Source organism: Canis lupus, chromosome 10 (genome assembly GCF_003254725.2).
Source record: "Canis lupus dingo isolate Sandy chromosome 10, ASM325472v2, whole genome shotgun sequence".
Taxonomy (NCBI): domain Eukaryota; kingdom Metazoa; phylum Chordata; class Mammalia; order Carnivora; family Canidae; genus Canis; species Canis lupus.
The window spans coordinates 17,894,821-17,918,710 of NC_064252.1; the positions used below are offsets into that span (position 1 = coordinate 17,894,821).

A 23,890-nucleotide genomic window follows, 5' to 3' on the forward strand; every position below is an offset into this window, starting at 1 on the left:
TACGACTGTGTCCTCTTTATTCCTAATGGGCAATAACTGTGTGTTCTTTTTAAAACACAAGATCTCAGGGGTTTTAAATCTTACTTGTGTTTCTGAAGAACCAACCTTAGGTTGCATTTTTCCAACTTCCTGTGAGAGATTTTTCCCTCCCCTTTGACTCTAACTTCAGTGCTCAGCCTATTTATCTCCAGTCTTTTGTGGGCAACAATAAAGGCCTTAAGGCTGTGAAATCTCCTCCCAAGACGGCCCTGGCTGCAGCATCCTTCTTGTTTGTGTTGTGTGATGTGTTTCCTGAGCATCTAAATAGACTTTACTTTTTGTTTGGATATTTTATTTTCCCCTTTAGTTATTTGAAGAGTTTTATTGTTGTTTTAAATTCATAAAGCAGCTAGTTTTTATATGATTAGAAAAATCTTTTTTGTTTTGTGACGTTGCTGCATTCGTCTAAGCATTGTCTGTCTGGAGACATTCTCTTTCCTGGGCTTCCACCTGCTGTCCTTGAGTGCCTGCCCCCCTGGGTCCGGCTGGTGCTTCTCCACGGGCTCCATCCTGAGTCTGTGCCTCTGGACAGTAGCATCGGCCCCTGGCGGCTCCCCCGTCCACCAGGCCCGACCTTCCTCCCACTGTAGACACCTGCATCCTCAAGGATGCCCTACAGACACCTCAGACCCGCCTGTTCAAATCCAAAGGCAGTGCTTTCTGGCTGGGCACTGGCTGCGCCCCTTCCTGCTCCGAGCCCAGGATAACTTCAGAGCTTTGCTGCTTTGCCCTAGTCTTTCATTTCAGGATGGCAAGGGCTCGCTTACAGTCGAAGAGACAAGACTTGTGTTTTCGTGGGGAAAGCTCACCTCATGTGTTGCTATGCCTTGTGTCTCTGGGCCTCTGCACATGGTGCTCCCCTCCAGCGCTGTTTCAGTCAGGATAGGCCAGATTGTGCTGGTAACAAGCAGTCCCCAAACCTCAGTGGCTGTCAGTGAGACCAGTTCATCTCTAGCCATCCTCGGCCATTATGGGTTGGCACGAGCAGATAGTGGGGGCGGGAGGTCTGCTCACCAAAGTCCCCCACCATCTTGTGACATCATTCCCTCCAGGCTTCAGGGTTGTCACAGCAGAGAAAGAGGGGGCTGGAGGGTCTGGTGGTGACCCAACAGACGAGAGGGATGCATGTCACTTCTCAGGTGTCACTGGTCACCACTAGTCATATGGCCTAACTTTGGGGGGATTGAGGATGAGAAATTGCAAATTGCAGCCCCCCCCCGCAACGTGGAGGAGTAGCAGAATGGGTGTACTAATGTGCCGTCCTACCATTGGTCCCTCACCAGACCCCAGGCCCCTGGACACCTGCCCCTTGTAGCGGGCGGGCACCCCACCCCTGCCTGCTGGTTCCTTGAGGCCTGTTCACTCCACACCCCGGGCTGGTGCTCAGCCACTGCTCACTGGATGCCTTTTAAAAGTGCCTCTGTCCCCATCCCTGTCCCTCTCTATTCTTGTGTCCTCTCTTAAATCCTGGGGGCTGGCCCCCTGGTGGGAGTGCTGAGGGTGTGGCACCTGGTTGTGGCCTCCACCCTGAGGGCAGAGCCTTCCCTGCTGGGCAGCCCCACTGCACTGCTTCATGGTCCTGGATCAAAGCCACATTGGGCCTCAGGGCTGGACCTAAACCAGGCCTGAGTGCCATGGGGCTGAGTGGTGACCTCTTGCAGATATAGTGTGCATGAACCGAGTGGAGGAGATCCTGGAGCTGGTGGCTGCAGACCATCTCCCTGCCAAGGACAACAAGTGGGTGGTGCAGAAGTACATCGAGACCCCACTGCTCATCTATGACACCAAGTTCGACATCAGGCAGTGGTTCCTGGTCACCGACTGGAACCCCCTGACCATCTGGTTCTACAAGGAGAGCTACCTGCGGTTTTCAACACAGCGCTTCTCCCTGGAAAATCTGGACAGGTCAGTTGGAGCGTCAGCTTGGTGCCACGGGGTGCAGGGGTGCATAGCGTGCCCTGCCAGTACCTGCGGGAAGTGGCTGGGCTGCCAGGCCGTGTTTGCCGCTATCACCCATCACCACCTTGAGGCACAAATGAAACAGGCCTGGGTAGGTCAAAACGACCTCCATCCCCAAGGGGCAGGCCCAGGCCAGCTGTTCTTCAAAGCCAGTGCTCTGTACCCCCATAATGTGTGTCTTTTCCAGAAAATCCTAAAGGCACCATTTGCCATGTGCCCACAAGGTGCCCGGCCCCACCCGGGGATGACACGTCTCAATGACAGGCCTAGAACCTCCTTCCGGGGTGGAGGTGGCCTCCTCTGCTGGAAAGGCTGAATGCCAGCTGTGCTCACGCTGCCCCACAGCTGGCCCAGCCTGGGTGTGCATGCTCTCCCTGCTTCACCATCCTGCTCTCTGGGTCCAGCCGCATACGGGCAGGGCACCTGGGAGGTCCCTGGGGGACAGGTGCCTATGCCAGCCCCTCAGACCCCCTCAGGAGTCCCTCTTTGTGAGCCCAAGATGTCTGGTCTTGGCTCCACTTCTTGGGGTCTGCAGAGCAGGGAGGCTGCTGGACTGGCTGGGGAGGTAGGGGTGTAGGCCTCCAGCCTGTGGGACATGAGAATGGCCTGAGGGGTCCTCTGAGGACCCCAAGAAGTGGGGAGCATGTGAGTCAGAAAAGGCCAGGATGGTGTGGACCGCACCCCAGATCCCAAGGCCCCTGGGGGGAGGGCGCAGGGGCAGGTAGCACATGGACGGGGCACAGGCTCAGACGTCCAGGAACAGGAACGGGGTGCCAGGGGTAGGGGGACCCACACCTCCCCAGGGTCTCCAGGTGGACGGGATGTGCGTGTGGCAGGGATGGCAAGGCCCTCTGCAGAGTGTTGGGAACAGGCCACCGTCAAGGCAGAGAATTTTCTTTGCCTCTGTCCAAACCAGGGGCTCCCTGTTCTGCCTTGTACCCACTGGGCATGCGGGGGTGGGTGCCTAGGCATCTTGACCAGGGCTTTAGAGGGGAGTCGTGGATCCGGGAGAAGGGGTCCTGGAGAGAGGAGTCCTGGAGGAGGGGTTCCGGGGGGAGGGGCTCCGGGAGGAGGAGTCCAGGAGGAGGGGCTCTAGGGGGAGGGGTCCCGGAGGTGGGGCCCCAGAGGAGGGGTCCTGGGACTCCCCCGTGCACGAGGAGCCCCTCTCGCCCTCCCACCCAGGCCCCGGGGCCCAGCCAAGCCATGTGCCTGGTGGATCTCTTGCCCTCTCAGCCCCAGGATATCTGTCTGGGACCGTAACCCTCCCCCAGGCAGACAGAGATTCCCCGAAATCGGTCCCTCCTGGCCTACCTGTGCGGGGACTGCAGGGTTGGCACTGGGGGGGGGGTCCACTTCCCCGCGCCCACGGCTCCCGGGTCCCAAGGCCCTTCTGTCTGCTGCCTCTTTTCCGTTTGTCCTCTGGAAGGACGACCTGTCCAGGAACCCAGGGAGGGGCCCCCTTCCCTCGTGGTTCATCTCGTCCAAGTTACCTGTTTCTAAACCTGTTTGGAACAAGGCAAGAGAGTCAATTAATGGAACCTTCACGGAGACTCACCTTGTGTCCCTAGACCAGCTCTTCAAGGGCCACAGCTCTACTGCCAGATGCAGATGGGGAAACTGAGGCTCTGGGAGGCATTACTCCTGGAGGTCCTGGAGCTACCAGAGCCCCTCTTTAGGCTGCCCTGTGCCAGGGCACAGGGCCGTGAGAGCAGAGTCTCCGTGGGCGGGGCCAGGGGTGGCTGAGGGTCCCCATGGGCAGGGCGGGGTAGGTTGGGGCATGGAGTTCGGAGACTGGGGTCCGGGGGCGCAGTCTGGAAGTAGGGTTGTGGGTCCCAGCATGGAGACGGGGTCCCGGGTTGCAGGGACGGCAGAGGTCCAGGGTCTGGGATCCGGTGGTGGCATGGGGGTGCAGGGTGGGTCCGGGTCTGGTCCTGTCCGGGTACTGACTGCGCGGCCTCACCCTGGCGCAGTGCCATCCACCTGTGCAACAACTCCATCCAGAAGCACCTGAAGAATGACAAGGACCGAAGCCCCTTGCTGCCCTACCACAACATGTGGACCAGCACCAGGTTCCGGGAGTACCTGCAGAAGAGGGGCCGCGGGACTGTGTGGGCCAGCGTCATCTATCCGTCCATGAAGCGGGCCATCACCAACACCATGAGGGTGGCCCAGGACCATGTGGAGCCGCGCAAGAACAGCTTCGAGCTGTACGGGGCTGACTTCATCCTGGGGCGCGACTTTCAGCCCTGGCTCATCGAGATCAACTCGAGCCCCACCATGCACGCATCCACGCCGGTCACGGCCCAGCTGTGCGCCCAGGTGCAGGAGGACACCATCAAGGTGGTGGTGGACCGCAAGGTGGACCGCAACTGCGACATCGGCAACTTTGAGCTGCTGTGGAGACAGGTGAGGGGCGAGGGCCAGGCGGGTGGAGGTCGGCCGGCCGGCGGCACCTGCTCCTGCCTGCCCCTGACTGTAGCCACTTCCAGCAAACTGAGCAGGCAGTGAGGCCCACGCCCCGGGTTCACCCCGCGCCCCAGGCCTGGCCCCAGCCGGCCCTCACCACTCTGCCGCGCTCCCTCTCCTCCCCACCATCCCCAGCTCCGTGCCCACCAGGCTGCGTGGTCCCTTTGCCAGGGACTCCAGCTCCACGGGGGGACCCTGTGCCCGGGGGGCCCTGGAGGAGGGGGCCTGGTGGGCAGCCCTGCTTCTCTTGAGGCCTCACGCCCAGCTGGCTGGCGGACACAGGAAGGGGGAGCAGAGGTCCCGGGCCAGGGCCTGCCAGCCACCCCTGACCCCACCCTCCCCTGCGTAGCCTGCTGTGGAGCTGCCGCCCTTCCACGGCTCCGACCTCTGCGTGGAAGGCGTCAGCGTGAAGAGAACCAAGAAGTACATGCCTCCCATTTCCAACGTGACCTTTTCATCTTCCCTCTTGAACATTCAGCCACTAAAAGTGAGGTGCCCCTCGGCCATGCCAAGGCCAGCTCTGGGACCTCCACAAATGGCTCTGCAGCAAGACTTGAAAGTGAAGGATGCGAAGGTCCTCGCATACACCTTGCCTGTGCCCCTAAAGAGGGCAGCCGAGAGGAACTGTAAGGTCCAGTCCGCCAACGCCGAGTCTGGTGGGAGGATAGAGCTCCCCACTTGTCGTTTTCAACACATAGACAGTAAGACCCCAAAAACTGGTCTTACCAAAGCCGAGTCCCACAAGCACTCAGAGGCAAACTCACTAAGTGTGCACCCACTGCTGTCCGTGCTCCCACGCGTGAAGACAGTGGAGGGCGCTCTGTTTCAGCCACCCAAACCACCAGGTAACAGCGCGGCCACTTGCACCTGTCCCAGTCCTGGGGCTGCTTGGGGCTGCCCGCTGCGCGTCCCACAGGGCAAGGCAGGGGCCTGTGGCCCAGGCAGCAGGTGCATCCTGATGCGGGCACCGGCCTGAGCTCAGAGCGGGCTCGGGCCCCCCTGGTCCCATCCTGGGACTGGCCAGGTGGTTGGGGTAGCGGGCTCCTGCAGCAGCCGTGCCAGGGACCCCTCACAGGACCGGTGGGTGACACCTGATGTGCTGTAGTGCCCGTGGGGGATTGAGTTCACCGTGTGAACAGTGCCAGGGGCCGTGGACAGGCGCCCACGATCACTGGGATCTTGTTTTGGGTTTCCTGAAGTTCCTGATGGTGCTGAGCCTGTGCAGCCTGGGAGCCTGTCCCAGACCGGGCTCAGAGCTCAGGCAGACAGGTGGGGGGCAGCCCCGGGTCTCTGGGGGCACCTGGCACCCTGCAGTAGCCCGGAGAGTATGTGTGATGAAAAGGCTCGAGTGGCCACTCCCACACCCCCGCCTGGTTCTGCTCCAGGGACATTTGCCTTCTCAAACACACCTAGTATCTGTACCGACTGTTCCCTCCCCCGGCCTGGGTCTCCGTGTCTCTCTCCCTCCCCCTCCTTCCCTCTCTCCCCCCTCCCTCCCTGGCACCGAAGCCTCTGCCCCTCGTCTGTCTGCTGGCTGCTTGCCCCCCAGAGTGCAGGTCCCTAAGGGCCGCGCACTTTCTGCTGTTTTCACCGCTCACCAAGACACCTGGGATGGTGTGTGGCACACAGCCAGTGCCCAGTAGGTGTTTACCAGATGAAGATGCTTCCAGAGCTGGCGGTGCCCTCGGAGGACATCCCCGGGCCCACCCACTGCCCTCGCCGCATGTCCAGTCTGACACTGCGGCTGGGCAGCCCTGCCACTCGGCAACTTGCTTCTGTATGGATGATTTCCAGATTTTTCCCTGTTACGAAAACAGTGTGCTCCCCATAACACACTGTGCGGCTTCCTATGGGTCTGCTTCTGGGAGTGTAGTGTCGATGGAGTGCACACAGCTTCAGCCTCACTGTGGGGCGTGGGGAACTGTGTCCTTCCGACATCCTGGAGCCCGGAGTTGGAATCAAGGTGCTGGCAGGGCCGTGCTCTCAAAGGCTGTTGGGAAGAATCCTTCCTTGTTTTTTGCAGCTTCTGGTGGCCGCTGGCAATCCTCGCTGTGCTTGGCTCGTAGATGTGCCCCTCCGGGCTCACATGGTGTTCTTTCCCTGTGTCTGTGTCCAAAATCCACTCTTAGAAGGACGGCATTGTTGTACTAGGGCCCACCGTCCTCCCTCCAGAGTGACCTCTGCAGTGACTATTTCTAAATAATGTCACATTCACAGATTCCAGGTGGACATGACCTTGTGGGGTGGGCTCCAACCTGGTGCTCTGAGCCTCATAAGCATGGCCAAAGGGGCCGCACTCTGCGTTCACACCCATGGCTGTTGCTCCCATTGCTACCAGCACTGGGCGCCGAGGGACATCTGATGTTTGCCCCTGGACGGAGTGCCACACTGCTCATTTCCATTTTTCCGCTTACCAATAAAATGGCCTATTTTCAGACATGCATTGGCCATTTAGCCATTTACGTTTCCTCTCCTCTTTTTTTTTTAAGATTTTATTTATTCATGAGAGACACAAAGAGAGAGGCAGAGACACAGGCAGAGGGAGAGGCAGACTCCCTGCAGAGACCCTGATGTGGGACTCGATTCCAGGACCGGGATCATAGCCTGAGCCAGAGGCAGATGCTCAACCACTGAGCCACCTAGGCATCCCTATGTTTCCTCTCCTAAAAAGAACCCACTCAACCCTTTGCCCCATTGTCCTTAGACTCCTGGGTCTGTTTCTTTTGGATTTGTAGGGGTGACGTCTATTCTGGATTCTCCTTTTTCAGTTGACTGTGTTACAAATACTGTCCCCCACGCTGTGATTTGTCTTTTTGCTCCTTTATGGTATCTTTTGATGTAAAGTCACCTTAATTTTAATAAACTTAAACTGGTCAACCTTTTCCTCGATGGTGGGAGATTTCTGTGGCTTATAGCCTTACCCTGAGGTCATGAAAATAACTTCCAGGGGCTTCTTCTATAAGTGCTGCCATTGCTCATACATTTCACTCTTTAATGCTCCTGGAATTGATGAGACCTGGGGTCCTACACAGTTTCATAGGGGACCCAACTGTGGGAAGCCCCTCATCCATAGGTCACCACTGTCACATACGGTATCTTTGGACTTTCTGGTCAGCTCCATCGGTGTGTTCGTCTGCCCTGGACTGAAGCCCCAGTGTCTTCATCACTGTAGCTTTGCAGGACATCTTTATGCTAGTCAGCCTTGTTTTTCTTCCTTGGAGATGACTTGACTCTTGAGCCCTCACACTTCCATGCAAGCTGTAGAACCAGATTGTCAAGACCCACCAAAAAAAATTAAAATTAAAAAATGTTGACTGAGGTTAAATTTATCTATCAGTTTGAGGAGAACTGACTTCTTTACATTTTTGCCTTATGATCTATGAACATGGTATATCTCTCCATGTACTTGTCCTTTAATGTTTTTCAGTAAACTCCTAGACTTTTCTTTGTAATGGCTTATGCTTTTTTTTTTTTTTAAAGATTTTATTTATTTATCCATGAAAGACAGAGGCAGAAACACAGGCAGAGGGAGAAGCAGGCTCCATGTGGGGAGCCTGATGCGGGACTCAATCCCGGGGCTCCAGGATCACACCCTGGGCCGAAGGCAGGCGCTAAACTGCTGAGCCACCCAGGGATCTCTGCTTTTTTTTTTTTTTAAGTTCGATTTAGTTTTATATGTGTTTTGTTTTTTTTATTCTATGATAAGTAGTATCAACATTTTTATGTTTTCTTTATTTTTCTTTTCAACAAATTGTGGCTGGTTGATAGAAATGGAATTGATTTTTGTGAATCAGTCTCTTTTCAATCCAGCCGTCTTGGCTAATGTTTCTATCAATTCTATTAATATATTTAAAGATTATTTTGAATTATTCACATGCACAATTATATCATCTGAAGAGTTTTCCATTTCTTGCTATTATAGATTTTGTATCTTTTTCTTATTTTATTGCACTGCCTAGAACCTTATTTAATTGATCCATTTTTCTCATTTCACTGGATGGCAGGTACATATACTCTGGTTAGTCATAATCCTTGGTTCATGGCAAAGTTTCATTGTTTGTCCTTACATGGCTCACTTTTATTTAGATAGTTTTAAAGACAGAATTAGGGGCACCTGGGTGGCTCAGTTGGTAAAACATCTGCCTTTAGCTCAGGTCATGATCTCAGGGTCCTGGGATTGATCCCCACGTCAGGCTCCCTGCTCAGTGGGGCGCCTGCTTCTCCCTCTTCCTCTGCTCCCCCTGCCCATGCTCTCTTTCTCTCTCTCAAATGAATAAATAAAATGTTAAAAAAAAAAAAAACTAAAACTGTAATGAGAACCATAGAGTGATTTCACATCGACCCATCTCTGGCACCCCTACTCCCTGCATCTCCCCCTGAAGTGACCATTATCCTTAAAATCACATTTGTCAAATCCTTGTTTTCCTTTTTAGTTTTGTGGCATCCATATGCATTCTTTAAAAGATTTTTAGGGGATCCCTGGGTGGCTCAGCAGTTTAGCGCCTGCCTTCAGCCCGGGATGTGATCCTGGAGACCCGGGATCGAGTCCTGCATCGGGCTCCCTGCGTAGAGCCTGCTTCTCCCTCTGCCTGTGTCTCTGCCTCTCTCTCTGTCTATCATGAATAAATAAATAAAATCTTTTTTTAAATTTTTTTATTATTTATTTATGATAGTCATACAGAGAGAGAGAGAGAGAGGCAGAGACACAGGCAGAGGGAGAAGCAGGCTCCATGCACCGGGAGCCTGACGTGGGACTCGATCCCGGGTCTCCAGGATCGCGCCCTGGGCCAAAGGCAGGCGCCAAACCGCTGCGCCACCCAGGGATCCCAAATAAAATCTTTTTTAAAAAAAGATTTTTAATTTCAAGCTGTTTTTACTTTTTAAGAAGGGCACGATGCTTACATTTTCACCAAGTATCAAATTTGCTAAAATTCATCTACTCTGCTGTATGTCACTGCAGCTCATTTCTTTTTTTTAAAGTTCTTTCTTTCTTTCTTTCTTTCTTTCTTTCTTTCTTTCTTTCCTTCTTTCTGAGAGAGAGGGACAGAGCAAGCACAAGAAGAGGAAGGCCAGAAGAAGAGGGAGAACCAGACTCCCCACCAAGCAGGGAGCCCCGACCCCGGGGGCTTGATCCCGGGACCTTGGGATCATGGCCTGAGCCAAAGGCAGATGCTTAACTGACTGAGCCACCCAGAGTCCCACAGCTCATTTCTTTGTGAGACTATTTTATAAAGATTCTTTCACTGCCCTGTGATTGTGTATTTAGATTGTTTCCAGGGTTTGCTGTTGTGAATAGTGTCTCTGTGAACATTCTTGTCCATATCTCTTGTTTTACACGAGTGAGTGTTTCTTGTGAGAGATGCTTCAGAATGGAATTGCTACCTTGTGGGATATCTGGATGCTCGATTTTAGATGTCCACAAACTGTTTTCCAAGTGCTTTGAGGCCCCTATCTCTCAATCTTGTGAATCTGTGGAATTACCAACATTTTGAGTCATCAGATTTTCTGATTTTCATCAATCAAATGGACTTAAGAAAAGTCTTGCTGTAATCTTGATTTGCATTTCACTGGTTAACTGCGTTAAATATCTCAGTATGTGTTTATTAATTATGTGAATTCCTCTTCTGGGAAATATCTGTTCATATCTTTTGCCTGTTTTTCTGTGAGATTGTTTATGTTCATAGTTATCTATTGTGAACAGCTTCTCCCAGTTTGTAACTGTATTTTTGGTTTTTAAAAAGTATCTTTCGGGACGCCTGGGTGGCTCGGGTATTGAGCATCTGCCTTTGGCTCTGGGCGTGATCCCCAGATCCCGGGATCGAGTCCTGCATCGGGCTCCCTGCATGGAGCCTGCTTCTCCCTCTGCCTGTGTCTCTGCCCCTCTGTATGTCTCTCATGAATAAATGGATAGAATCTTTAAAAAAAAAAGTATCTTTTGATGAGAACTGAATTTCAGGATATGTGCTGCCAAAGTGAACACTGAAAACTGAATTTCATTGTGGTCAAAGTTATCAGTATTTTTTCTAGTCAGTGCTATTTTTGTTCTAAGAAGTTTTTCCTTACCTTGAGGTTTAAAATATTATTTACCTACATTTATTACTAGGAGTTTCAAATTTTGTCTTTGATGTAGAAGTCATAACCCATCTGGAATTGATTTTTTAATATTTAATATGGTATGGTAAGAATCAAATTTTATCTTTGTCCATAGAGATAACTTTTTACATTTATTAGTAGAAAAATCTCTTTCTTTCCCACTTTGTGAACTGACACCTCACTCTACCTGAGTCAGTCTATCTCTGGAGTCTCTATTTTATTCCACAGGTGAATTTGCACCCCTGCACCAGTGCCACAGTATCTTCACATCAGGGGGACAAGTCACCTCTCTTTGCCAATTTTCCTTCTTGGATTCACTCCCTTCTACATAAATGTCATAATTGCTTTTATCAAGTTCTACAGCAAATCCTATTGAGATTTTAGTTGGGTTTGCATTGACTCCCTAGATTAATTTGGGGGAAATTAGCAGATTAATGAAACAATATCTTCCTACCCATGAACATGATATACTTCTCCATTTACTTTATATGTTCCTTAAATTTTATATTTTCCTAATAGAGATTATATGTATCTTTTATTATATTTATTCTTAGTTCCTTGATATACTATAGGACTGCACATGATGCCATCTCTCTATATCATTGCTTGCTGCTGGTTTATAAAATGCAACTGATGTTTATATTTTAATTTTCTATACTGCCACATTTCTAAACTCTCATTATTTCTAAAAATTTCTATGTACATTCTTCTGAATTTTCTCTGTAAGTAATTCTATATCATGTGCGGATAGCTTTGTATCTTCTATTCCAATTTTGTCTGTAATTTCTTTGTCTTGTAGTATTGTAGTGGCTAGAACCTCCTATACAGTATTGAATTCTTGATTTTAAAAGGAATGTTTTTAGGGGATCCCTGGGTGGCGCAGCGGTTTAGCGCCTACCTTTGGCCCAGGGCGCGATCCTGGAGACCCGGGATCGAATCCCACCCACATCAGGCTCCCGGTGTGTGGAGCCTGCTTCTCCCTCTGCCTGTGTCTCTGCCTCTCTCTCTCTCTCTCTCATGAATAAATAAATCTTTAAAAAAAATAAAAGGAATGTTTTTAACATTTCCTCATTTATAATGACATTTTTCTAGGTCTTTATGAACTTATAGATATGATATAAATATATATAGACACTCTAGCATGTTAAAGAAGTTTCTTTCTAATTATTACCAAGAATTTGTATTGTGAGTAGGTAGTGAATTTTCTCAAAAAACTTTTTTTGTGGGGATCCCTGGGTGGCGCAGAGGTTTAGCGCCTGCCTTTGACCCAGGGCGCGATCCTAGAGACCCGGGATCGAATCCCACATCGGGCTCCCGGTGCATGGAGCCTGCTTCTCCCTCTGCCTGTGTCTCTGCCTCTCTCTCTCTCTCTCTGTGACTATCATAAATAAATTTTTAAAAAGTTAAAAAAAAACTTTTTTTGCATCTATGAGGTTATCATAAGCTTTTTCTCCTTTGTACTATTAAAATGGCGAATAACGTCAATTGTTTTTTTTTAACTTGGCTTGATGTTAAGCTCGATATATGGCTAGATTTTGTTTCTTACATGTAGTTGAAATTCATTCTCAACCATAATTTATTTATTCATACTATTATTTATAGACATTTACATTGTTTCTAGTTCAGACTATTACAAATAGTGCTGCCATGAATGTTCTTGAGTTTGGTGAAATACATACCCTGGGGGCGCCTGGGTGGCTCAGTCGGTTAAGCATCTGGCTCTTGATTTTGGCTCAGGTTGTGATTTCAGGGTAGTGCAATCGAGCCCCACTCTGGGCTCCCCACTCTGTGGGGAGTCTGCTTGTCTCCCATCTCCCCCTGCTTCTCCCCTCAGCTTGTGCTCCCTCTCTAAAGTAAATCTTCTAAAAAAAAACAAACCATACTTACACTGTTCTGTGCTGAGTCACGCACTCAGCTTTGGCAGGCATCACGCCTAAGGATTTTCCACAGTGAACATGCCAGGTTACATCCCACCACAACGTAAGGGTGTCCCGGTTGCTCTATACTCTTGCCAGCGCTAGCTATTCTCTTTATGTTTATTTTGGCCATTCTGGTGGAAGAGTAGTGGCTTCACATTGTAGCTTCAATTTGCATTTCCCTGATGACGAATGAAGCTCAGCTTTCTCATTTATGTTCCCTTTGAACATACTCTTGTAAAGTTCCAATTTCTGCGTTTGGACAAATTTTTTTGTTGGCCTAATCGTATTGGCTTATATGAGTTCTCTAGATATGTAGATGCAAGCCCCTTGGTAGGCAGATCTATTAAAAATATCTTTTCTTGGGGCACCTGGCTGGCTCAGTCTGTAGAGCGCATGACTCTTGACTTCAGAGTTTCAGTTCAAGCCCCATGTCAGGAATAGAGATTACTTAAAGAAAATAAAATCTTGAGACACCTGGGTGGCTCAGTGGATAAGTGTCTGCCTTCAGCTCAGGGCATGATCCCAGGGTCCTGGAATCAAGTCCCACATCAGGCTCCCCGCATGGAGCCTGCTTTTCCCTCTGTGTGTCTGCTTCTCTCTGGGTCGCTCATGAATTATTATTAAATCTTAAAAAAAAAAGAAAATAAAATCTTAAAAAATATATATCTTCTCTCATCCTATGATTTGCCTTTCCTTCTCTTCATAACGTCTTCAATGCACCTAAGTTATTAATTTCAGTATCTTCCAGTATCAATGTTTCTTTTATGATTAGCACCTTTTGTTTTCTGTTTGATAAATTTTTGCCTACCCCAAAGTCACAAAAAGTCACTTCTCTTTTCTTCTGAAAGTTGTGTTGTTGATACCTTTCACATTTAGATCTGTATTCCATCTAGAATAGTTTTAGGGGGATCCCTGGGTGGCGCAGCGGTTTGGCGCCTGCCTTTGGCCCAGGGCGTGATCCTGGAGACCCGGGATCGAATCCCACGTCGGACTCCCGGTGCATGCAGCCTGCTTCTCCCTCTGCCTGTGTCTCAGCTTCTCTCTCTCTCTCTGTGTGACTATCATAAAATAAAAAAAATTTTTTTAATTAAAAAAAAGAATAGTTTTAGTATGTGGTGTGATGTGTAGGGTTTAATACTCATTATTTTTTCGGTATGGGTATTTAGCCAATGCTACGGTACGGTATGTTAGAAACACTGTTCCTACCTGTACCGTACCGTATACACAGGTGGCTGCAGTCTCTTCCTGTGTTTGGACTCTACTCTGTTCCAATTGTCTGCCTATCTTTTTTAGTCAGGTTTTGGCAGGAAGAAAGCTACATAACAAAGGCACCTTCCCCTACCCCCCTCCCGCGCCACCACCACCCAGTGGTGTGGTTGGCACACCCAACAAAATGTGCAGGGTGCTCAAGAGACCCGTGGAGGACAGGCTCTCCCCATAATCCACTAGTCAGTCCTGCTCAGCCTCTGGTGAGTTTTGACATGAGTGTCCACTCTACTGGCCATTCGGATTAATGTGACTGGCAGAGATTGACACCAAATCTCTTCAGTTTGATACATGTCTTAGGCTACCTTCTAAAGGCTTCAAGTAGCAGGAAGGGGCCAACCTGCGGCCCTGACCTCAGCCCAGACTCGGCGTGCTCTAAGTCCCAGACAGCCAGTCTGGTGCTCATGAAGACCCACACGACTGAGTTTAGACTGACCTCTCATCTTTGATGTCATTGCCAATATAGGCACAGTGGACGGGCTGACAAGCCACCCCCACCCCCCACCCCGCACCCCTGCTGGAGAAGGTTTGTGAGGTCCACCCAACCTGCAACCCCCTCCCCCATACAAATTTGCTTCGTTGCTGACATGCTGCACCCCGGTGGCCTTGCGTGGCACAAGCCAGCTGGTTTCACAGCCCACGGACGGATGGGTCAGACCCTGTCGCAGCTGCTGTTTGACTGCCCCTCTGGGCCGCATGCCAGGTCCGCAGGACAGAGAGCACCAAACTTCCCCTGTCCTGGACCTCCAGGCTCTAAGAGCTCCCCACAGATGTGCCTTCTGGTCCTCCATCCATAGCCACAAACTCAGTTCTCCTCTCCTTCCACTATCCTTTCCTTCCATCTGGAACATTCCACTGGAGATGGACCATAGCCCTGTGTTTGTGCTCAAGGACCATGCCATCTCCATGGAGAATCCAGGTGGCAGAGCTGGGACCAAGTTTGAATCTTGTGGGCCCCCGTTAGGCTGGCTTCAGCAGAGGGGGCACGGCTGGGGTGCGAGGCTGCTAGGGAAAGAAAGCAGCTCCACACCTGGCCACATTCCCCTGGAGCAGGTGAGGGGGTAACAGGCTGTCCCAGTCCTGGGTCGTGCCACACGGGTGGCAGGAAGCCCGGGGTACCACCTAACACCCCAACTACGGGCCCGTTGCTGGTTACCAAGGTGACAAGAGGCGCACCGCCGCGGACTGGCCCAGGGGTCAGCAAACCGCAGCCTGCAGCCTGTTTCTCTGTGGCCTGTGAGCTGAGAACAGTCCTTACCTTTATATTTATTTTATTTTATTTAATTTTTAAAAATTTTTTGAAGATTTTATTTATTTATTCATGAGAGGCACACACACAGAGAGAGAGGCAGAGACACAGGCAGAGGGAGAAGCAGGCTCCACGCAGGGAGCCTGACGCGGGACTCGATCCCAGGACCCCAGGATCACGCCCTGGGCTGAAGGCGGTGCTAAACCGCTGGGCCACCTGAGCTGCCCGGTCCTTACCTTTTTAAAAGGTCATAAAAAAAATAATAATAACCAGCAAAGACTATGAGAGACTTCCCTCTGTCCCTGTCAGAGAAAGTTTGCCGCCCCCTCCACAGATGGTGACCGACGACCAGCCTTCTGTCCCACAGCCTTCCTGCCAGCACCACGAGCTGATTCGGTGGATTTCCTGCGTCCTGAGTCACCACGGTTTAGCCTCAGGCTTTGTCACCACCTCATGCGGGTCTCCTGGCCAGGGTGTGACATTTCCCTCCCACCCACTGGGCTGTTCCAAAGCCAGTGCCACCTGCTTTGGGTTTGTCGCAGCCACGGCACCACTCTCTCTGGATGCGTCCCAGTCATCCCACATGGCAAAGGACTCCAGCGCTCGGTGCTTGAACAAACATTCCCGCTCCCGAGGCTGCAGGGCCGGGCTGCGCTGGCTCCCAGGCCTGCCGGCTGGGTTCGGGCCAGTTCCCCGTGAGCCCTCCTCCCTGAGCCCGTGGCTGCCCAGCACGCGTTCCAAGACGCCAGCGGGGCGTGCCAGGGCCTGGAGCCTTCCTGCAGCGTCCGCGGGTGACAGCAGGCCACCGGGGGTGGGAGGGACGTTCTTGGCCTCGGTCCTTCCACGTACATTTCAGGGTCAACCGGGGACTTCGAAGGAAGGAAGGGTGGGGGGCAGGCTGGGGTTCTAAGTGGGATCACCTTGGCGGGGCCCATCATGCTGGGGACAGCTGACCCCTTTTTTATTTTGCGTCTTTCAGAGCATGACTGTGATCGCCTCCATCTGATTAAGGCTCCTTCTGTTGGTGTGTTTTGTGGTTTTTCAGTGTAGGGGTTGACACCTCTCGCGTTAGGTTTCCTCCCTTTAGGCACTTGGTGGTTTTTCATGCCATAGGAAATAGTATCTCTCCTTTTTTAAAAATGATTTTATTTACTTGAGAGAGAACACAAGCAGAGGGAGCAACAGAGGCAGAGGGAGAAGCAGGCTCCCCGCGGAGCAGGGAGCCCCACGCGGGACTCGATCCCGGGACCCCAAGATCACGACCTGAGCTGAAGGCAGACGCTCAACCGCTGAGCCCCCAGGCGCCTGGGTCACACCTCTTTTCACACTGTGTTCTTAAGGCACAGCTGACGCTCAGTGCGTGCGGACCGCGGGGGGACAGTTTGACATGTTACACCTGCACATGCAGCACCCAGATCGAGGCCGGTGACAGTTTTCACGTCCCTGGGCCCCTTTCCACTCTGCACTTCGGGGACAACGGCTGTCCCACCGAAGTCTCCGCAGATTGTTTTTGGCCGTGTGTGCCCCCCCCCCCCCCCCGTGTGTGGCCCCTCGCACACTGCGCCCGGCCGAGCGGCCACCTGTCCGCAGAGTCCCTGGCGCCCGCGGGCCGGGCTCACCTGCTGCTCCAGTGATGCCCGGGGCCTGTGTCCCGGGCAGAGGGGCGGCCGCCTCGCAATGGCCCCTGGTCTCCAGCGGGGATGTGTGCCCCGCCCTGGCGCCCTAGGCCACAGGGTGCTTCTCTGCTGTAGAAGAAACTGCCGGCTTTCCCTAGCAGGTGCGATGCTCTGCGCTCTGTGCGGCACCCCCGTGTCGCCCACGCTCCGCAGCCACAACTGTAGCGTCCTGGCCCTGCTGGCAGGTGGGTACGCAGTGACCTCTCACCGCGGCCTTAACCTGTGTTTCCCTGATGGCCAATGGCGCTGAGCACTTCGCCTTGCGCTTCCCGGTTATTCCTTATGATGTCCCTATCTCATTCTTTTGCCCATTTTTCAATGAAATCATTCATGTTTTTGTTGTTTACTTGTTGTGGCTTGTATGTATGTGATGCATTTATTTGTCAGATGCACATATGGAGAATATTTTCCAGTCGGCGGCTTGCCTTTTCACTTTCTTAGTGACGCCTTTTGAAAAGTAGAACTATTTCATGAAGCCTAACTTACCACTTTTCCCTTTCGGGGCTACTGCTTTTGGCATCTTGTCTGAAAGAGCTTGGCCCACACCTAAGTCAGAAAGATATCCTCCAAGGCCTCCTTCTAGAAGCTCTGTGGTTTTGACCCTCACATTTTGGTCTGGGATCCATCCTGAATTCAACTTTTTGCACGTGGCATGAAGGGGCCGAGGCCCATGTGGTTTTCTTAGCGACGTCCTGTTACCATTACCAGAAAGGCTCATGCCCCCCGCCTCATCAGAAACAGACTCTCCAGAATGAAATCTGGGTTCTCTACTCTGGCCCATTTTTCTGTTTACCTGTTCTTAGGCTAATATCTCACGAAAGCACTGCCTTAAGTATCTCACTTTGGAAAAAAGTCAGGGAATGGGATTGTGTAAGTTCTCCGGCAGCTTCCTGCTCAGTGTTGCCTTGGCTGTTCTCCGTCTTTTGAATTTTCATATAAATGTTGCCATCAGCTCATACGTTTCTACAAGAGCTGGTGGGGTTCTGACTGGGCCCACGTCCCATCTACACATCCTTTTAGGGGGAATTGACATCCTGTGATGTGCAGACTTCCAATGTCTGGGTGTGATGTACTCAACAGTCATTTGGATGTTCTTGAGTTTTCCTCTGCAATATTTTAGCATAGACTGCTTAAATCAAACTTATCTGTATCTGACGTATTTTTGATGCGTTTATAAATGTATTTTTATAAATAAATTTTGATACTTTTATAAATGGTGCCTTTTTTTATATAAGAATGTATAAAATCTATCATCTTGGCAGATCTCAGCTATTCCAGACAGCATCACCACGTTTGCCGTCACATCCTCAGACCTTACTCATCTTCGAGCTCCCCGTGTGGACCCTTGACCGGCCTCTCCCTGCCGCCCCTGCACCTGGCCCCTGGCAGCCACTTTCTATTACTCTGTTGCTATGAGTTTGACTTTTTTTCTTTTCAGATTCCACTTGTGAGTGTTGTAAATGGTGTTTGAAATTTTATTTTCCATTTACTTGTGCTAATGTATAGAATATTCCCTTGTTCTTTGTACATTGACCCTGTAGTGCAAAGTGCTTATAAATTGACTTCTTGGTTCTCATAGTTTGTGATGTCTTTGGATTTTCCATGTAATCACATCAAGCCATAGAGAGTTCTTTTACTTCTTTCTGGTCTTTATGCCTTTGTTTCTCATTCTTGACTGGTTGCACTAGCTGGAACCTCCGGGGAGGAAGAGGGGGCAGGTGTCCATCTGTGATATTAGCAGGAGGTTTTCCTCGAGGGCACCTTGTCACTTTAGAGGCAGTTCCCTCTCTTTTGTTTCCTGAAAGTGCTTTTCCTTCCTTCCTTCCTTCCTTCCTTCCTTCCTTCCTTCCTTCCTTCCTTCCTTCCTTCCTTCCTTCTTCTTCCATCCCCTCCTTCCTCCCTACTTCCTTCTTTCCCTCCCTTCTTTCCTGTTGAGATGAACATATTTTGCTAGTGTGGTGAACGGCACTGATGGATTCATGAATGTGAATCCTGCAGTATGCAGAATGCCACCTTCGTTTTTGTTCCCATTATTGGTTATCTGCCCCTGTCTTCACTAGTCTCATCAGAGTTTTGTCAGCTTTCATTTGGCTCTTTCAGAGAACCAATGTTTTGTTCAATTTTGTATTCCCTATTTTGCTTGCTTTTGCTCTTCTATTATTTGCATTTGTTCTTTTTCTAACTTCTTGAGCTGGATCGTTGGCCCTTTCCTTTTCAGAATTTCTTTTTAATACATGTATTCAAGGGGCATCTGGGTGGCTTATTTGGTAGAGCATCTGACTCGGTTTCAGCTCAGGTCCTGATCTTGGTCTCATGGGATCGAGTCCCGAGTTGGGCTCTGCCCTCCTCTCACAGTCTGCTTTGGATTCTCTCTCTCTCTCCCTCTGCCCTTCCCACTCATGCTCGCTCTCTCTAAAATAAATAAATCTTTAAAAACCCCGTTACATGTAAGACTGTTAATTTCTCTTTATTTTCTATTTTAACTGCATCCAAAAATTTTTGAATATAGCATTTTTTTGGATTACTTGGTTCAATAGTTTCTGATCGTCATTACAATTATTTCTTTATTTCTTGATTATTTACAAATTGATTTCCTATCAATGCATTGGCATCTGGTTTTACAGTTAGCTTTTACTTTCTTGTTAGCATAGTTATATTTTGACTAAGACCATTGTCTCTCTCACTACAATCCTTGGACGTTTGCAGAAAGTTGCTTTATGTGGTCAATTCTTGTCAGCTCCCCTCAGTGCCTGAAAATAACGTGTATGCTACGATTGTTGGGTATCGTAAGTGGGATCAGGTTGGTCTGTTGTGTTGTTCAAATCTTTTTATTCTTACCGTTTTTTAAAAATATTTTATTTATTTATTCATGAGAGATACAGAGAGAGAGGCAGAGACACAGGCAGAGGGAGAAGCAGGATCCCTGCAGGGAGCCCGATGCGGAACTCGATCCCAGGACCCCGGGGTCATGCTCTGAGCTGAAGGCAGATGCTCCACCATTGAGCCATCCTGGCGTCCAGTTCTTACCGATTTTCTTTATTTGGTCTGCTTGTTTTATCAATTACTAAGTAAAGTATGATAAGAATTTTGTGGGATGCATCAGTCTATTATAATTCTGTCCACTTTTGCTTTATATTTTTCAGACTCTGTTATTGATTTTATTTTGGATTGATTTTGCCTGGTGTATCTTTCCCTTTCAGCCATTCTCTCACCTTATGTTTTAAATATTTCTCTGCATAAAATTTGATGTTTTTAATCCAGATTCACAATACTCCTTTTAACTGCATTTAACATCGACATTTTCTGTGATATATATATATATATATATATATATATATATATATTATGGATGCATGGATTCTGTAGTAACCTACTACTGTGTAACAAAGTACTCCAAACATTAACAGCAAACACTTTCTATCCCATGAGTTTCTGCAGGTCAGGAATCCAGGGGTGACTTAACCGCGTGGTGCTGGCCCGCGGTCTCCTGTGGACAGACGCCGGCTGGGGCCACAGGGTCTGCAGGCCAGACGGAAGCCGGGGCCACCTCTGTGACCACTCGCACGGCTGTGGCCCCGTCTTGCGTCTAGCGTTGCCTTCCAAAGGCCAGCCTTCCGTCCCATCTGCCCGCTTGGACGTGCTGGGTCTCCCGTGTGTGTGTTTTTTTTTAATTCTCCAAACTGATTTTGAAGAAAATCGGGCTTCCTAACCTGCAAACCAGTGTCACTAATCAGTGACGAGAAAGCTCCGGCGGTTGCCTGCAGTGCATCCTCCCTCTGCCCCTGGCGGCTCCGTCTCCTCCCTGATCTTCATGTCTGGAGCCCTATGGACACCACCCGCTGAAATCCTAATTGTAGTTATTATAGCTTCATTTTTTAGACGTTCTACTTTTTGATAAGCTGCTCGATCCTGCTCTGTGGTTTCCCAACCCTGCCGGTGATTCTGAACCGCATTTGAAGCTACAGACCCTGGAGTCTGTGCGGTGATGTCTGAGAATTCTAACACTTGAAGCTCCCATCCTGCTTGTCCACCTTTCCCATTGGCTCTTTCACACTTTATTATAAATGCCTCATTTTCTTAAAAAAGAAAATCAATTGTGAGGATCCTTCACATTCCTTCCAGAAGTCAGGGCGTCCACTCGGTGACCTGCCCCGACGAAGGCTGCTCGCTTAAAATCCACAGCCAGACGCCCTGGAGCCCTGCCTGCCCTGCTCCCAGCCCAGGGACAAGGACTGGCCCTGGAAGTCTGTTCGGGGCTCAGCTAGGGGCTCATGGCTCAGCACCGTGTAACACTCCGGGGTCATGGGGCAGGGCAGGTGGGGACGCCGTGGTGCAGCCCACCCTCTTCTGTCTCCACACCTCCCGGTGACCTTGGCTGGCAAAGCCTCAGAGGGAAGGCTCACCTTCCTGCAGCCTTGCTCTGATCATTTCTTGATATTTTGCCAGCTTTTTGTTGCTTTTAAGAAGATGCTTTTCATATTTTTACGCCCCAGGTTTGGTGGCTTCTCCCAGAAGGATTGGTCTGGATCAGGGACCACCAGTTCCTGGGTGCACCCCTGACGCCATCCGCCCTTTCATCTGCAAGATGCGTGCTGCCTGGCTCTCCAGCAGCTCAGCCCGTGCCCCCGGCCAGGCCCGGGGCTCAGGGCAGGGGCCTCTCCTCCCGCCTCCCCTGGACTCCACCCCTCCTGCTACCAGGGCCTGGTCCCATCCTCCTGGGCTTGACAGGTCCCATCCTCTGTCCACCTAGCCCCATGGAGGGCTCTGTTGAGCCCTGGCTGCACTGATGCACTAAGAACCGCCCCGCAGGCTGCTGCCCTGGGCTGCCGGGCCTGCCTGTCCCCAGCCTGTGCCCCGTGGGTGCCTGCAGGTGCCATGCAGGCCCTGGCGTGTCCTCAAGGAGGCCTTGTTCCTGAGCTCTGGCTCAGCATCTGCTTCAGGCTCCAGGAAGCTCTGGGCTGCTTTGCATAGGTGCTGCGTGGCCCTGCTCCCATCCACCGCACCCAGACCCCAGAGGAGTGACTCAGCCCAGGCGATCGGCAGTGAGTGACTCTGAGAGGTGTGGTATCCCAGCCCCAGTGCTCCTGGGCTGGGTGGGTGCCGTCTGGGGAGTGCCCAGGCCCCGAGGCCGGGAAAGCCTGGGGAGCCTGGCACAGGCTGCAGCCTGCAGGTGGGCTGGATTCGGGCACCAGGGGCAGCACAGGAGGGAGGGAGCCCGGCACAGGCCCAGGCTACTCCCTCAAGAGGGCTGGACAGACACCTGGGGGGGAGGGTGGTTCTTGGAGCAAAAGCAAAGGCTGGAGGCCCAGAGGACTCGGGTGGAGGGACCCTGGCCAGGCTGCAGGGTTCTTGGAGACCCTGACTGCCCGTCCGTGAAAGGGGCACACACCCTCACCCGCCTGCTGGCCTCACTCAGCCGGTGTCAGAGGAGCTGTGTGGAGATCCTCCCAAAGCAGCGGCGTTAGCACAGTGGTGGAGGGGTGGCCTCCCCAGATGGCCTGCGCCCCCCCGCCCCCCACCACAGCCATGGCTGGGTCACCCATGTGCAGCCCTGCTGGCCACAGCACCCGTACCCAACAAGGCCACCGCAGCCTGGGCCAGTGCACTGGTGCCCTGGGGAGCAGCAGAGACTAGCCTGCCTGCCTGTGAGGCCCTGTGCCTTCCCCGCCCCAGACAGCCAGTGGGCAAAGCAGCCTTGCCCGGAAACCAGGGCTCACCCACCAGCCCTTGGCAAGGCCCTGGCCCTGACATTCCCGTCTTCCATTGCAGCCCCTCCAGCCGCTGGCCTGCCTGGGCTCTGAGTCCTGATCCAGTGCATTCGGGGTGGTCACGGGCAGCTGCCACCCAGCCCCCGGCTCTGGGCATCCAGCCCTGTGCCCCTGAGCTCTAGGGGTGTGTGCTCAGACCCGCCGGGGCAGGGGGAGCTAGGTCCTCTGGGCACAGCCTGTGCGGAGGAGGCTGGGTGGATTCAGAAGAGCTGGAGTCACCAATGGGAGGAGGCAGGAGGGGGCCAGAGGCCTGGGGATCCTGCAATCCCCTCCACGCCCAGGTGGCTCTGGAGCAGGGGCCAAGGGACGGTCCGGGTGCGGGGGGCTCCCCTGGTCCACCTGCCTAGGACCACCCACGACCTTGGGGAAGCGGAGGGTGCTGAGGGTGCAGGAGCCCAGCCACGGTGGCCTCCCCATCCCCTCAGCCTTCACCCCGAGACATGATGAGCCCAGACACCCCTTGGCCCAGACACCCCTTGGCCCTGTGGGTCCGGGGGGAGAGCCGGGGGGAGGAGGGATCTGTGTGGGACGGGTGGGCTGGCCAGCGGGTGTGCCCCGGGGGCACTCTCTCAGGGCCCCTCTCTCTCTCCCAAGGGCTGCCCAGGGGCCCCCCCGCGCCCTGCCTCGTGTGCCGGGGCTCACTGCCGCCCAGCCGGGCCTGCAAGCGCTGCCGCTCCTTCTGCGCCACGGTGCTGCAGGGCGCCCGCTTCGTGGCCCTGGGAGGCGGCCGGGGCGGCGGCACGTGGAACCCGTGACGCCGAGGACCGAGGACTGGGAGGACCACATGGACCCGGCCCCGCGGCCCCTGGCACGAGGCTAGTGTCTTTGGGAACCTACATGTGGATGAGAGACCTTGCATACACAGCTATTTTAGCGAAATTGTGTCACCCCCGCATGGTATTTGTTGTGGAGCCCCCACCAGCCCGAGCTTGCGCCCCACACCCATCCACCCCTGCACCCCTCAGAAGAGGGGCCCCTCGCAGGCAGAGGAGCATGGGGAGCCTCTGGGCACCTCCTCCTCCCGAGCCCCCTCTGCTGGAAGGCGCCCCTCGCCGGCCCCTGGCCCCTGCCCCCAGCCTCAGGGCTCGGGGAAGGCACCCACTTATTCCCTCATTTATTCAACAACAGTCTCGTGCAGGTCCAGGTTGTACACCAAGTGTCTCCTTCCAACCTGGTGCTGGGTGAGGGGCATGCAGGGCCCCTTGGGCCAGACCCCCCAGATTCAACCACAGTGGGTCTTCTGGGCCCTTGGCCGCCCGGCTACAGACACCCGGGGGGAGGGTGAGCCCCTGCAGCCTCTTTGGGTTCAGCCTGGGGTGGCCCAGCCCCCCGCCCCCTGAGCCTCCCGAGGAGTCCCCAGGGCCAGTTCCGTGTGGACACTGGCAGGGCCAGAGCCCTCCTCCCCCAGAAAAGTGGGGAGGGACCTCTCCCCACCACGGCGGCCATCTGCTTCTG

At 52.4% G+C, this 23,890-nt stretch overlaps 1 protein-coding gene across 7 annotated transcripts in view; it reads left to right on the top strand.

Annotated features, from left to right (window-relative positions):
• Positions 1-23,193, top strand: part of TTLL8 (tubulin tyrosine ligase like 8) — a 48,336-nt gene extending 25,143 nt beyond the window's left edge. For 3 of the 7 annotated variants that reach the window (XM_035696074.2, XM_035696075.2, XM_035696076.2), the window contains 4 exons: positions 1,701-1,944; positions 3,969-4,404; positions 4,814-5,309; positions 23,030-23,193. In XM_035696074.2, the coding sequence (XP_035551967.1) occupies positions 1,701-1,944; positions 3,969-4,404; positions 4,814-5,309; positions 23,030-23,190 (1,337 nt within the window). In that variant the 3' untranslated portion in view covers positions 23,191-23,193. The other 4 variants (XM_049115221.1, XM_025455875.3, XM_025455892.2 and 1 more) reach the window with 4 other exon arrangements.
• Positions 23,194-23,890: the final 697 nt, after the last annotated feature.